The 15,719-nt window shown below is 42.2% G+C and overlaps 1 protein-coding gene across 3 annotated transcripts in view; it reads left to right on the forward strand.

The window, feature by feature from the left end:
* LOC106603642 (cell adhesion molecule 1) overlaps positions 1-15,719 on the forward strand; it is a 547,319-nt gene that overhangs the window by 484,114 nt on the left and 47,486 nt on the right. The window contains exon 10 of one of the 3 annotated variants that reach the window (XM_014197549.2): positions 14,675-14,707. The exons of the other annotated variants lie outside the window; for them this stretch is intronic. Within the exon in view, the coding sequence (XP_014053024.2) occupies positions 14,675-14,707 (33 nt within the window). The remainder of the gene's footprint in view (positions 1-14,674; positions 14,708-15,719) is intronic. 3 annotated transcript variants of the gene reach the window in all.

Here is a 15,719-nt window from a genome sequence, read left to right on the forward strand (position 1 = left end):
AAACGAACAGACTGTCTGGCTGCCATCTTGGATTATATTTTTGAGTTCCTACTGGAAGGGCCAGGCTCAGGGTCCCTCCTCCCACTGCAACTCAAGGCTGTCAATGGCACTCCTCAGAGCTGCCCGCTTGCGCCCATCACAATTCTCTCTAAAATGTTCACCCGCTTTCTCTCTCCCTCTCTCTTTCTCCCTTTCTCTCCCTCTCACCATCTCCCTTCTCCCCCCCCCCTCTCTCTCTCTCTCTCCTCTCTCTCTCGTTGCTTCCACAATCTTATCACGATCTGGGGCTGTATCCCGTCCTGTCTGACTCCTTTGTGTTTCCGAAGGGGTGACAATGACACCCTATTTTCAAACGCTCAGACAAAAGAGCTGGGACTGGGACAGGCGGACGACTCCCTTCTCTTCCATTCACATTCATATATTGTAGAGCCATAGACTCTTCTTTCCTCTGGTGAGGTGCGTCTCACTTCGACCAGAAAAGTTCAGGTCCCTTGCCACTCCTCAAAATATATTTGCCTTATGCAAAAGCGATATGCGAAAAGTTAACTGTCCCCTTGCGCTGTCGCGAGAATGCATTCACAATGACCTCGGCAGTTAGCGGTAAAGTGATATGTTAAAGTTCAGATCGGTGCTCGACTAAACTTTTGTTAGCCTTTGGAGCCGGCATTGTAAATGCTGCGCACTAATGTTATGGTTGCATGGAGTCACTCGTTTGATCCTATTTCCTGTTATGGATATTATACAGAAAGAAGGTACATTGATACATTTAGCTCTGATCTCTCCCCTGCCTTTCTTGTATCATCTTGTACCTGATGCAATGAAAAGGCAATAGATTTTATTTTTCTGTTGCAACTCCTGCTACCTTAGCTCACCAGTTACTGCAGATTCAATGTTTCTCCTTACTACTGCTTAAGCTTACTTTTAAGCCCCCCAAACAAAACAGACTTGAATTGTTTTTTGTCTTGGAGAAACACTGACAAGATACCAATGAGTCCTCTAGATCTGGGACCACATGTACTGACCGTCTCAGAGTAAGAGTGCTGATCTAGGATTAGTTTTGCCTTTGAGGTCAAAATTAATTAGACTACATGGAGAGGGGAACCTGATCCTAGATCAGCGCTTCTACTCTGAGACGCTTTTTGACAACGAGCCCTAGCATTTGCAGACTGCCAGTTGATCTATAATTGATGTTGAAACATTCTGTTAAGTGAGTAATGGACATGGATGTGACTATCGCCAACTGTATTTCCTTTCTCAGTCCAATCGCTAATATGTGCATGACAAGATGATGATGGCACAAATCATTAGTCAACTCTATTATCAGGTCAATACGACATCTCGGTTGCCATACTATTGTGGACTAACTATAACCATTTGATTGTATTAGATTTTCAACTTAGTGCCACCTAAAGCCATTTGCAACGGTTAGTAAATGCATGATTCTCTCTCTTTGTTCATAATGACACTCATTGTCAGAAACAGTTGCTAAAGGCAATTTTTGGCATTGCAATTTCAAATCTCCTGATTGTGCATAAACAAAACAACACTTTACAACGGCCGTTTGAGCAGAGCAGCCTTGAACTAGAAATCCAATCAAAGTCTCTGACAGACCTTTCTCCGCACAGTTGGAACAAATCTAGACCGGGAAAAAACAAGCATGTGCTCGATTATGCCATCTGATTGGATTAAGTGAAAGACCAAAGAACTAATGACGATGCTGATAAGTTACACCTTCTACTCACACCAAACAAGTGGGTGTGTCTAAGTAGGCTGTTACCTGCTTTGTCAGACTCATGTAATCTAGTATCGCAATAAAATAATATGAGGTATTTTATTGTTCAAACGGTGGATACTTTGAAGAATCTAAAATCTGAAATATATTTTGCTTTGTTTAACACTTGTTTGGTTACTAGAGGATTCCATATCTGTTATTTCATAATTTTGATGTCTTCACTATTATTCTACAATGTAGAAAATAGTAAAATAAAGAAAAACCCTTGAATGAGTTGGTGTATCCAAACTTTTGACTGGTACTGTATGTCACTAGTAGTAAACATATATAATGGGGAATTGATAAAAAGAGTAGTTCAAGACATATCGAAAGGGAGGATGAATGCAATTGAAAGAACCTGAATTTATCATATTTTCTACAGTTGTTTTTTGTCTGCGTTATGTATACTGAACAAAAATATAAACACAACATGTAAAGTGTTGGTCCCATGTTTCATGAGCTGAAATAAAATCTCCCTGAAATTTTCCATACGCACAAAAAGCTTGTTTCTCTCAAATTTCATGCACAAATTTGTTTACACCCCAGTTAGTGAGCATTTCTCCTCTGCCAAGATAATCCATCCACCTGACAGGTGTGGCATATCAAGAAGCTGATTAAACAGCATGATCATTACACAGGTGCACCTTGTGCTTGGGACAATAAAAGGCCACTTTGAAATGTGCAGTTTTGTCACGCAATACATTGCCAAAGATGTCTTAAGTTTTGAGGAAGCTTGCAATTGGCATGCTGACTGCAGGAATGTCCACCAGAGCTGTTGCCAGAGAATTGAATGTTAATTTCTCTACCATATGCCGCCTCCAACGTTGTTTTAGAGAATTTGGCAGTACGCCCAACCGGCCTCACAACCACAGACCACGTGTAACCACGCCAGCCCAGGATCTTCACATCCAGCTTCACCTTCACCTGCGGGATCGTCTGAGACCAGCCACCCGGACAGAGGATGAAACCGAGGGTTATTTCTGTCTGTAATGAAGCCCTTTTGAGGGAAAAACTCATTCTGATTGGCTGGGCCTGGCTCCCCGGTGGGTGGGCCTGGCTCCCAAGTGAGTGGGCCTATGCCTTCCCATGCCCAACAATGGCTGTGTTCTTCTGCCCATTCATGTGAAATCCATAGATTAGGGCCTAATTCATTTATTTCAATTGACTGATTTCCTTACATGAACTGTAACTGTAAATTGTTGAAATTGTTGCAAGCTGCGTTAATATTTTTGTTCAGTGTAAGTTTCTAACGGAGATTTTCATTTCTGTCACATATGGAACCACTGTCATCAGGTGCGCTGTTTAGAATAGAGTTTTCCCGCGAATTACATTTTGGCAAGTGTTTGAAAATGAGGAGTTGCATGTTCTGTTAAGATTAATTACTATCATCTAAATGTGATTTCTGTCATTCTGAGCACAGTGGATGGACGCCCTAATGGATTATGCTCCCAAAAGATGTTTATTAAATGGCCAGTGAATTCAAATTTTCCTGGTCCCGTTGTCTGGTGCCACATTTTCCTAACGGAAACCCTGACACACACATACACCAATGAGTTGGAAGCAATGGTTCAGCCGCAGTGCAGCATTCCTGCACGATTATAGACGTTAATGCACTGAACACTTACTGAGAATAAAGTTTACTTAAGCAGGAACGCAGTGACAAACTTAACTTGCACATGCTGTAGACATACTGCACTGTAAATAATGACGACACATTGTTCCTATGTTGTTGCACTTAATAAAGTGGACCTCAACATGGCAGACTCGTCATTTTTAGAAAGATAAACCCCATTTATGGGTATCTTTCCCAGGCCGTCTTTTTGCTTTTAACTTTTAACTGACATTATTCCTGTGTATTTAGATGTGAGGGAACAGTCTCTTATGGACGTTATGCGCTCTGCCGGCTGATTATATTTCTCCACAAGCGCAGATGCGTATAGATCAGAGGCAGTAGCGGCAAGCAAATCTATCAAAGCCCCCGCCGGGTAGATGCCACGTAGAAATGTAATACATTTTTGATAAACTGGCTATAAGGAGACTGGAATGGGGGTATACTGCACTTTTATAAAAATCTATTATAGCCTCAACTCAAGACTAAGATGCTCAGCGGCTTCAGGAGGTGACATTTAGATATTACTAAATTGCCATTTACACTGCAAATAAATGGCTATATGGAAGGACCTTGCTCACTACCATCCGCACGAGGGACAGATGTCATTCATTTAAAAAAAAAATGGCCCTCTAAACACAGCTCCGAAATGTATGTTTATCGATATTTTGCCATTGTTTTAATTTAAGTTTTTTTGCTTTTAAAAAGCTTTTACAAATGTGATTAAAGGCCTTAAAGGCCAACGCTCGCTCTCGTTCTATCTGTACGTCTCCATTTTTACCCTCTCCCATCTACTTTATCCCTCCCTTTATCTCGCATTCTTTTTGGTCCTATTCCCAAATCATTCTTCCTACCAAATCTTTCTTTCAGCTTCCCTTATTCTTGCCCTCCCTCTTTGTATTGTTTCCCTCCATTTCTTCTGTTCCCTTATTCGTTCCCTCCATCTCCTTCTCTATCTTTAATCTTTATGTCAGTCAGAAAGGCAAAGCAAGAGCTTTTCCGCTTGACATGCAGCGTTTTGTGCTGGCCCTGTCCTAAGGGCAGGCCGTTGTCCTTTTGGTAGTCAGGGGCAACAGTAGTTATTGTCATCTCTAATGTCATCTCTAATGCGGACCCACTCCTGTTTGGAGAAGTCCACAGATACCAAGACACTTAGTCTTCTAGAACACTCCCTACCTCTATCTTTCCTGCTCTCTCTTCATACACCTCTCTAGCATTCTCTCTGGCTCCCTCTCTCTCCTACTCTCCCCTCTCTTTCTCCATCCCTCTCTTTCTCCTCCCCTTACTTCTTCGCTCCCTTTCTCTCTCAGCTTAAATACAGTATATGACTAATGATGTACCAAAACGAGACGTCAGAGAATTACAGTCAGCTCAACCCAGCAACGTAAATAGACACTCGTAAAGCAGCGTTTGGGAGACAGAAAAATACATTAATAAAATGTACCCCCGCTAATAAAACGGAAATGAATTAGGAGACCGAGGTGCCACTGCCTGTTAATTGATGAAAAGCTATAAACAGAGACGGCAACCAATTCATTTCACCCCCCTCCAAACACAAAAACATAAAAACGACAACAGCAAAAACGCTTTTGTCAATACTTAAATTGCATAAACAACATCTGGTAAACTGATTTTGGGATTGAACAAATGAATTGCCCTTGCCTGCACAAGCACTCGCAAGATAGAGTTGTCCATTTCTCTTGATTCTTTCCAGCAGCATAAAGCAGGGACAGAAAGGGATGGCTCGCCGGCAGAGTATGGGCTAATTCACTAAAGGTCAATTGCATTACAATGGGGGAAAACAACAACTGCAGTTGTGTGATACACCGCTCAGAGTGCGCATCCCACTGAATTTATTAGGCTTAGCAACATGCAAACACAGAAATGCACCCAATACGTCTTTTTATGTAGAGGTATATTGTTATTTGAGGCAATGTTTGCGCTCCATGATGGCTCCAAGGAGATGGAACTCATAAGGCAGGCTGGGGAAGGTAATCGGCGAGCTAGGCCTGAATCACCTACGTCCTACAACAATGAAGCTTGGTGTGCGTGTGCGCATCAACAGAAGAATTGATTCTTACATTTTTGTTGTATTTACACCTTGATTTGAATGGACATTCTCTGATAATTGATGTCAATTAAGCAAGATAATTGATGTCAAGTTAATTTAAATATAGAATGTCGGGACGTTTACGATTCTGTAGTGATTGCTGTAACCACCCACTAACAGAATAAGAATACACTATACAGTGCCGTCAGAAAGTATTCAGACCCCTTGACTTTTTCTACATTTTGTTACGTTACAGCCTTATTCTAAAATGGATTAAATATTTTTTTCTTCTCAGCAATCTACACACAATACCCCATAATGACAAAGCGAAAACCAGTTTTTAGAATGTTTTGCACATGTATTAAAAATAAAAAACAGAAATAGCTTATTTACATACATATTCAGACCCTTTGCTATGAGACTCGAAATTGAGCTCAGGTGCATCCTGTTTCCATTGATCATCCTTGAGATGTTTCTACAACTTCATTGGTCAATTCAATTGATTGGACATTATTTGGAAAGGCACACACCTGTCTATATAAGGTCCCACAGTTGACAGTGCATGTCAAAGCAAAAACTAAGCCATGAGGTCGAAGGAATTGTCAGAGCTCCGAGACAGGATGGAGTCAAGGCACAGATCTGGGTAAAGGTACCAAATAAATGTCTGCAGCATTGAAGATCCCCAAGAACACATTGGCGTCCATCATTCTTAAATGGAAGAAGTTTGGAACCGCCAACACTCTTCCTAGAACTGTCCGCCCGGCCAAACTGAGCAATCGAGGAGAAGGGCCTTGGTCAGGGAGGTGACCAAGAACCCCGATGGTCACACTGACAGAGCACCAGAGTTCCTCTGTGGAGATGGGAGAACCTTCCATAAGGACAACCATCTCTGTAGCACTCCACCAATCAGGCCTTTATGGTAGATTGGCCAGACAGAAGCCACTCCTCAGTAAAAGTCACATGACATCCCGCTTGGAGTTTGCGAAAAGGCACCTAAATAATCTGACCATGAGAAACAAGATTCTCTGGTCTGATGAAAACAAGATTGAACTCTTTGGAGTTTGCGAAAAGGCACCTAAATAATCTGACCATGAGAAACAAGATTCTCTGGTCTGATGAAACTAAGATTGAACTCTTTGGCATCATGCTGCCACCACCAGCGGCAGCGACTGGGAGACTAGTCACAATCGAGGCAAAGATGAACGGAGCCAAGTGCAGGGAGATCCTTGATGAAAACCTGCTCCAGAGCGCTCAGGACCTCAAAATGGGGCAAAGGTTCACCTTCCAACAGGACAACGACACTAAGCACACAGCGAAGACAACTCAAGAGTGGCTTCGGGACAAGTCTCTGAATGTCCTTGAGTGGCCCAGCCAGAGGCCGGACTTGAACGCGATCGAACATCTCTGGAGAGACCTGAAAATAGCTGTGCAGCAACGCTCCCCATCCAACCTGACAGAGCTTGAGAGGATCTGCAGAGAAGAATTGGAGAAACTCCCCAAATACAGGTGTACCAAGCTTGTAGCGTCATACCCAAGAAGACTTGATGCTGTAATCGCTGCCAAAGGTGCTTCAACAAAGTACTGAGTAAAGGGTCTTAATACTTACGTAAATGTGTTATTTCATTTACATTTTTTATTTTTTAATCAGCAAACATTTCTAAAAAACAGTTTTTGCTTTGTCATTATGGGGTATTGTGTGTGTTTCATAAAATAAAAAATTGAATAAGGCTGTAACATAATGTGGAAAAAGTCATGGTGTCTGAATACTTTCCGAAGGCACTGTATATAGAAAAGTATGTGGACACCCCTTCAAATTTCAACCACACCCGTTTCTGACAGGTATATAAAATTGAGTGCACAGCCATGCAATCTCCTAGACAAACATTGGCAGTAGAATGGCCTTACTGAAGAGCTCAGTGACTTTCAACGTGGCACCGTCATAGGATGTCACCTTTCCAAAAAGTCTGTAAATCAAATGTCTGCCATGCTAGAGCTGCCCCGGTCAACTGTGAGTGCTGTTATTGTGAAATGGAAACTTCTAGGAGCAACAACGGCTCAGCAATCTCACAGAACGGAACCGCTGAGTTCTGAAGTGAGTAGCGGGTAAAACTCGTCTGTTCTCGGTTGCGACGCTCACTACAGAGTTCCAAACTGCCTCTGGAAGCAACGTCAGCACAAGAACTGTTCATCTGGAGCTTCATGAAATGGGTTTCCATGGCTGAGCAGCCACACACAAGCCTAAGATCATCATGTGGAATCCGACGGACAAATCTGTGTTTGGGAGATGCCAGAATAACGCTACCTGCCCCGATGCATAGTGCCAACTGTTCAGTTTGGTGGAGGAGGAATAATGGTTTGGGGCTGTTGTTCATGGTTTGGGCTAGCCCCCTCAGTGCCAGTGAAGGGATATCTTAACGCTACAGCATATAATGATGTTCTAGATTATTCTGTGCTTCCAACTTTGTGGCAAGAGTATTGGGAAGGCCCTTTTCTGTTTCAGTATGACAATGCCCCCTTGCACAAAGCGAGGTCCATACAGAAGTGGTTTGTCGAGATCGGTGTGGAAGAACTTGACTGGCCTGTACAGAGCCCTGACCCCGACCCCATTGAACACCTTTGGGATGAATTGGAACGCCGACTGGGAGCCAGGCCTAATTGCCCAACATCAGTGCCTGACCTCACTAACGTTGTTGCGGCTGAATGGAAGCAAGTACACGCAGCAATGTTCCAACATCTAGTGGAAAGCCTTCCCAGAAGATTGGAGGCTGTTATAGCAGCAAAGGGGGGACCAACTCCATATTAATGCTCATGTTTTTGGAATGAGATGTTCAACAAGCAGGTGTCCACATACTTTTGGTCATGTAGTGTTTATCCAGAGGGTCATAGTATCTTTCCTCAGATAATGTACTCCACTAAAGATGAGTATTTTTACCAATTATGTAGTGTTAAAAAATAGTTTGGTAAACGCTGATCACCATTCGCAGTGAGTAAAGTAATGCTTTCAATAATTGTTTTCGCAAAAGGTGGGTAAATACTTTGCAAAAACATTTTACGCCTAATGTACTCTCTTAAATTTCAGACTTGATTTGCCCTAGCAAAAAATGGAACAACCCCTACAAAAATGTCAGATAATTATAATCCACATAATAATTAACGTTTCCTGTTGCTGCAGGATTATTTTCCTGCTGTGAGAAACTGGTCAAATTAAGATTGCAGATCTGTATGTGTGTTTACCCTCCACTACACCACTGATTTTGACTCTTATCAAACCCATATCAAGCCTCCTGGACTAAAAAGCATGATATAACTGTGGGCATTTTACTTCTACAGTGCAGAGACTGGTTCCAGTGGGGATTCTCTCCTATGTACTGTCAACCAGAACAGGCTTTGAAGTGGTTGTGGTGCAGTGGTATTATCAGTAGCCCATTGTCACGTCTGCTGATGTTAGCTGCTGATGTCAGCAAGGATGCTAGTGCTTCAGGTGACCTGCGACACAAGGCAAGAGAGAGAAAGGGAAAAGGGGGGGGGGGGTCCGAACCATGGGCTGGCGATAGCTCATCAGTAGACATATTGACCGGCTGGTGCAGCAGTCACAGCCAAGTATGGGGTTAGCAGACATCCAGGGGCCACCAATGATTGAGGGTTGCAGAGACAGATGCTTTATTGTATTGCTTGATTTGAATGAGCAGCGATATATTACTACCGCATAGCAGGCTAGTGTAGCACACATAACCAGGACACATCCCTAGCGGAGCCCTTTGAGCAGCCCCTCCAGCTGTTTTAGGAGGACTGCTTAGAGCCCGTCTTTCCCGAAAAGATTTTACTAGACCTTCAACAGAGGCTGTGATGTCGTACTACGCCTTAAAATGTAGAACGATTTGACTGTGCCAGACGTTTGATTCTCTTTTCCTCATGCCTACTTGTTTCAGGACACTGTCATTGAACCGCTCCGTCTTTCTCCTCCCTCCTTCCTGAGGACACGCAGTCTGCTCCTCTTTGATAACTCATTCTACTTTCAAGCGTACCAGAGGTGATCTGGCCTACAATCAGCCCAATAAAGGAAGCGCTAGGAGCGGTTCGTGTAGGAGTAGCAGCTGCAAAGAAGCTAGTAAAAAGCGAGCAGTGAAGTGGCCCCTTTTTAAAAGGTCAGAATACATTTTAAAGAGCAAGCCGAGGAGGTGAAACAGTGGCCGTGTCCGAAATCTTGCTTGCCTACTACTTACTTTAAACTGCATACTGTCTATTAATCGTACTACATACTATTTAACAACACATATCAGCATACTAGGCTCATCCTACTAAGAATGCGTAATCTATCGCTCAATTACGTTGATTCCCGTCATTCGTTAATTTTGGTGCAGCTCGTCCCCTCAGCTGATTATCAGCTGTTGTCAAACACACGTCTTAAAAGACGATTCTTATCCTAAATAGTGTGCAGCGAATTCTACTAGATGAAAATACGAAATTAGTATGACATCCTGGCATTTAAAGCATACTCAAAATTTCACATAATATAATTTTTTGCATTCCCAAAATGCCTACTATTTAGAACGCAAGTACGGTTATACGGACACAGCCAGTGGCTTCGCTGAGAAGCTCCTCAAGTGATTATGCTAAAGAGCTGTCATCCTAACTGGAGGCCTGTGGCATTACTTAACACAGACTACAATGTGTTTCTTCTGGAGGACCATAGGAATAGTCTCTGATAGGGACTTTATCTGGTCTTGCCTTCTGAGATCTCTCCCCGTTCTCTGTTCCTTTGGCAATAAATACGAGGGAGGCGAAGCGTTAACTCTCGTGTCCCTGGCGGTTTGATATGTACAAGTGTAGAGAAGCCTGCACTCCTTGGTACAGCGCAATGATGCAACATGAGAGGTAGTGAGAAGAGTGGTATGGAAAGTGAGAACACCTCCCTCCACTCACTCTCTTATGTCTACAGTAGATAAGAAAGGGAAACGGAGTCAACATGGGTGGTCTGTTTACATATACCTCTGGAAATGCATCCAGACCCGACTTAACCATGACTGAGATGGTGTCAAACCTGTCAGAATTAGAAATGTTTGATACATATATTGTTGTTACGTTACCAATATTGACACATTGACCTTGTTCACGTGATTTATGATGAGCTAGATAGTATCTGTTTTTGTTGACAGGTTTCTCAACAACAAATGTAACATTGGTTGGGTACAGACCTGATTTGATAAACAGTGACAAACCATGTTACCTGACAGGCTGCTTTGATTGGCAAGCAGACATCTCCATGCATTTCTAAAAGCAGCCGAGTCCTCTGTGTTTCATCCCAGGATGTCCCAAATGGCTCTATTTTAACTATATAATTCACTACTACAGTGCCTTCAGAAATGTAAAATTGATTAAATGGAGATTTTGTGCCACTGATCTACACACAATAGCCCACAATGTCAAAGTGGATTTTTTTGTGAGAATTTTTTACAAATTAAAAATTTAAAGCTGAAATGTCTTTACTCAATAAGTATTCAACCCCTTCGTTATGGCAAGCCTAAATTAGTTCAGGAGTAAACATGTGCTTAACAAGTCACATAATACATTGCATGGATTCACTCTGTGTGCAATAGTGGTTAACATTATTTTTTGTCATTACCCCATCTCTGTACCCCACACATACAGTTATCTGTAAGGTACCTCAGGTAGTGCATTTCAAGCACAAGACTAGGGAGGTTTCCAATGCCTTGCAAAGAAGGGCACCTATTGGTAGATGGGTAAAAAAAAAAAAAAAACAGACACAAAGATACAGGCGTCCTTCCTAACTCATTTGATGAAGAGAAAGGAAACCACTCAGGTATTTCACCATGAGGCCAATGGTGATTTTAAAACAGTTACAGAGTTTAATGGCCGTGATAGGTGAAACTGAGGATGGATCAACAACATTGTAGTTACTCCACAATACTAACCTAAATGACAGAGTGAAAAGAAGGAAGTTTTACAGAATAAAAATATTCCAAAACATGCATCCTGTTTGCAATAAGACACCAAAGTAATACTGCAAAAAATGTGGGTAAGAAATTAACTTTTTGTCCTGAATACAAAGCATTATGTTTGGGGCAAATCCAACACAACACATCACTGAGTACCACTCATGGTGGTGCATGGTGGTGGCTGCATCATGTTATGGATATGCTCGTCATCGGCAAGGCCTAGGGAGTTTTTGTAAGATAAAAATAAATGGAATAGAGCTAAGCACAGGCAAAATCCAAGAGGAAACCTCTTTCAGTCTGCTTTCCAACAGACGCTGGGAGACAAATTCAAAAAATGAACGTCAAATATACACTGGACTTGCTTACCAAGACAACTTTGAATGTTCCTGGGTGGCCTATTTAAAGTTTTGACTTAAATCGTCTTGAAAATCTCTGGCAAGACTTGGAAATGGCTGTCTAGCAATGATCAACAACCAACTTGACAAAGCTTAAAAATAATAATAATAATAAAAAATAAAAAATAAAAAAAATTAAAAAGGCAAATATTGAACAGTCCAGGTGTGCAAAGCTCTTACCCAAAAAGACTCACAGCTGTAATCACTTCCAAAGGTGATTTTAATATATATTGACGCAGGGGGTTGAATACTTATCTAACTACGATACACTGCATGGCTAAAAGTATGTGGACACCTGATCATTGAACATCTCAAAATCATGGCCATTAATATGGAGTTGGTCCCCCTTTTGCTGCTATTACAGCCTCCACTCTTCGGGAATGCTTTCCACTAGATATTGGAAAATATCTGCGGGGACTTGCTTCCATTCAGCCACAAGGGCATTATTGAGGTTGAGAACTGAAGTTTGGTGTTTAGCCTGGCTCGCAGTTGCCATTCCAATTCACCCCAAAGGTGTTCGATGGTGTTGAGGTCAGGGCTCTGTGCAGGCCAGTCAAGTTCTTCCACACCGATCTCGCCAAACCATTTCTGTATGGACCTTGTTTTGTGCACAGGGGCATTGTCATGCTGAAACAGAAAAGTGTTGCCACAAAGTTGGAATCACAGAATCATCTAGAATGTATTGTAAGCTGTAGCATTAAGATTTCCCTTCACTGGAACTAAGGGGCCTAGCCCGAACCATGAACAACAGCCCCAGACCATTATTCCTCCTCCACCAAACTTTACAGTTGGCACTATACATTTGAGGTAGCGTTCTCCTGGCATCCGCAAAACCCAGATTCGTCCGTCAGACTGCCAGATGGTGAAGCTTGATTCGACACTCCAGAGTCCAATGGCAGCGGGCTTTACACCACTCCAGCCGATGCTTGGCATTGTGCATGGTGATCTTAGGCTTGTGTGCAGCTGCTCGACCATGAAAACCCATTTCATGAAGCTCCCGAAATGAAGCAGTTATTGTGCTGACGTTGTTTCCAGAGGCAGTTTGGAACTCGGTAGTGAGTGTTGCAACCAAGGACGTTATGCTCTTCAGCACTCGGCATTCCCGTTCTGTGAGCTTGTGTGGCCTACCACTTCACGGCTGATCAGTTGTTGCTTATAGATGTTTCCACTTCACAATAAAAGCACTTACAGTTGACCGGGTCAACTCTAGCAGTACAGAAATTGAACGAACTGACTTGTTGGAAAGGTGGCATCCCATATTGGGTGCCACGTTGAAAGTCACTGAGCTCTTCAGTATGGGACATTCTACTGTCAATGTTTGTCTATGGAGATTGCATGGCTGTGTGCTCGATTTTATACACCTGTCAGCAACGGGTGTGGCTGAAATTGCTGAATCCACAAATTTGAAGGGGTGTCCACGTACTTTTGGCCATGTAGTGCATATTAGTGTTTTTTCATTTATTTTTCCTTGATAAATAAAAATCTTCCACTTTGACAAAATATTGTGTAGATAAATAAATACGATTAAATCCAGTTTAATTCAAATTTGTAACAACAAAGCATTGGGAAAAAGTTGAGGGGTGTGAATACTTTCTGAAGGCAATATGTATAGTGCCATTTGGGACTCACTCGCAGTCAGTCCCCCTGTTCCCATCTCCCCCTACACCGATACGGTGGAGCGCAGTCAAATTGTATCTCCTTTGTTTCCTAAAATTTTGGATAAACACAGAGGAAACTGGTAAAACTGTACCCAAAATCATCAAGAGACCACAATCGGATTACAACTAGATGTTGGTTTAATCTCCCTGGAGAGGGAGCAGAATATGGAGTTACACCACACTCTTGCAGCGATTGACATTGCATAACAAGCTTTACAGTTTCCTGCTCCTCGAGGTCTAATGAAGTAAAAGTCTGGTAAAGGGAAAACAACCTTTGCTTGTGTCCCCACAATTGCGCTGCATGCGGACAATGACAAAGATCTTCCATGCATTAGACTCATTTGCGATAGTACATTGTGAATTTAAATGTGTACAGGCAACGGCAAAACTAATGGCTTGTTTATATTGATCCATCATGGATATTTATAGTTGAAAGGATAAATTAAATAAACAGCAAATTCCGATTTATTGGCTGCAGAGATAGAACAGTGCTTGTTTTATCACCCAATGTCCTCTGCAAACCACATGTAATTCATTGGAATACTCTTGATCATGAAAATATTATATTTGTCACTGAAATATAAAAATGGATGAATGTTTGCATATGCAGTGCTTTAGACTGTGAAAAATTGATATTTTCTCTCTAAGGAACCAAAACATTTTTATTTCCTAACTCAAAGGTTAGGGTAGTATGCATGGGTAGTATGCATGCCCTGTAACATTGCAGTTTGTCACATCAAGGTTAGTATGATTGCATTTGACAAAGGTTGTTTCAGCTGTTGTAATTTATTGAGATTCCCAAAGTCATGTCATATCGATCGAAATATGCACAGCCATACCGAAATATGTGAAATGTTTTCCCCAACGCCCCAGATTCACATATGTCCACAATGGCCTCCAACATAATGCAGGAGTGTGTGTGTGCAGTTGTATTCTATTGATGAGCTGTCTGTGTACCACGCAAACACTTTGCCGCTCCCCTCACAGTTTGACGTACGATGTGTTTGTGTTGTGCTTTATCTTTGTGCTACCTTGATTCTCTTTGATTTCCCTCAAGCCTCATGTCTTAGTCCTTGTCGTGTACTGGTCTCTAAATGCTTGCTTATGGGTTCCATTTGTTTTCTCCCTCCCGCCCCCATTTCTCCTTTTTTTGCATGCCACCTATTCCCTTCCTCCCTCCACCACCACCACTGCTCCTCCGCTTCGCTCCTCTCCTTCGCACTCGTGTGCTCAGACACTACGCCCAGCGCTGAACCCGCAGCTCACGGTTGGTATCTCTTCCCTTCTTTTTTTCTTCTGCCCACCACAGCATGCCCCACCACAGCATCACCCCACCACCTGATTACCAGCGCTGTTTTAATGTCTTGCTCTCCTTTGATTACTCTACTGTATTCTCTGCCACTACATGAAAATATGACTTGCTATGGTTTCATTCGTCTGTCTCTGCTTGTTTGTCTATATGTGCGTTTTTCTGTCTGTTTTTACATCTATTGCTCAATCCCAAAACATCACCTAGCCCCTACACACTTGTGTAGATCTGAAAGAATCAGAAAGGTATAGCCAATATGGTATTAGCTCCATCTTGCCCTTTGATAGGCTAGGTGAAATTTTGACAGCATTGCTGATACATATTATGTAGGCCCCATTCCCCTATAAGAGAGGAGTTAGGGGTCAATTTGGGGTTGGGCATTTTGTATGACAAGGCTGCTGGTCCGTTTAGCCAGTTTGTGCTTTTAGATAACTCCTCTATGTGTTCGTAGCTTGTTATGCCAAACCTGTATGCCATGACAAGAGAGAAGAGTTAGCTACAGCACATACAGAATGGGACCAGGCTATTGTATGACTATCCATCCTTTTTTCTGTCTGTCTGTCTGTCTCTGTCTTCCTGTCCTTTCATCTGTCTTTCTGGCCATCAGTGTTAGAAACCTTCGTTGGTTCACCTTAAATCCAAAATCACCCCATTTGGGTTTCTTTAATCAAAATGCCCACTCGTAATATCCATGAGGGTGCATACTTCCTCGTTGACATTTGCCTTAAGTGTTCTCATTTTGCACCCAAAAGTAATAAATAATAACCCGCCTCAAATAATTTTTTCATTAATTTAAATGATGTCTAAATGGCTGGTTTCTTAAGGTGATACATCACAAACCTTTAGCTACCACTCAGGTACTCAGACAGCGTAGTTCAGTTTGCCAGACAATTACCACTTTGTTTCGTCCACATAAGGCACAAACAGCAAACTATTCACAGAGCTCAGAAGGCAAGACAATTTTGTATTC

Source organism: Salmo salar, chromosome ssa04 (assembly GCF_905237065.1).
Source record: "Salmo salar chromosome ssa04, Ssal_v3.1, whole genome shotgun sequence".
NCBI classification, from domain to species: domain Eukaryota; kingdom Metazoa; phylum Chordata; class Actinopteri; order Salmoniformes; family Salmonidae; genus Salmo; species Salmo salar.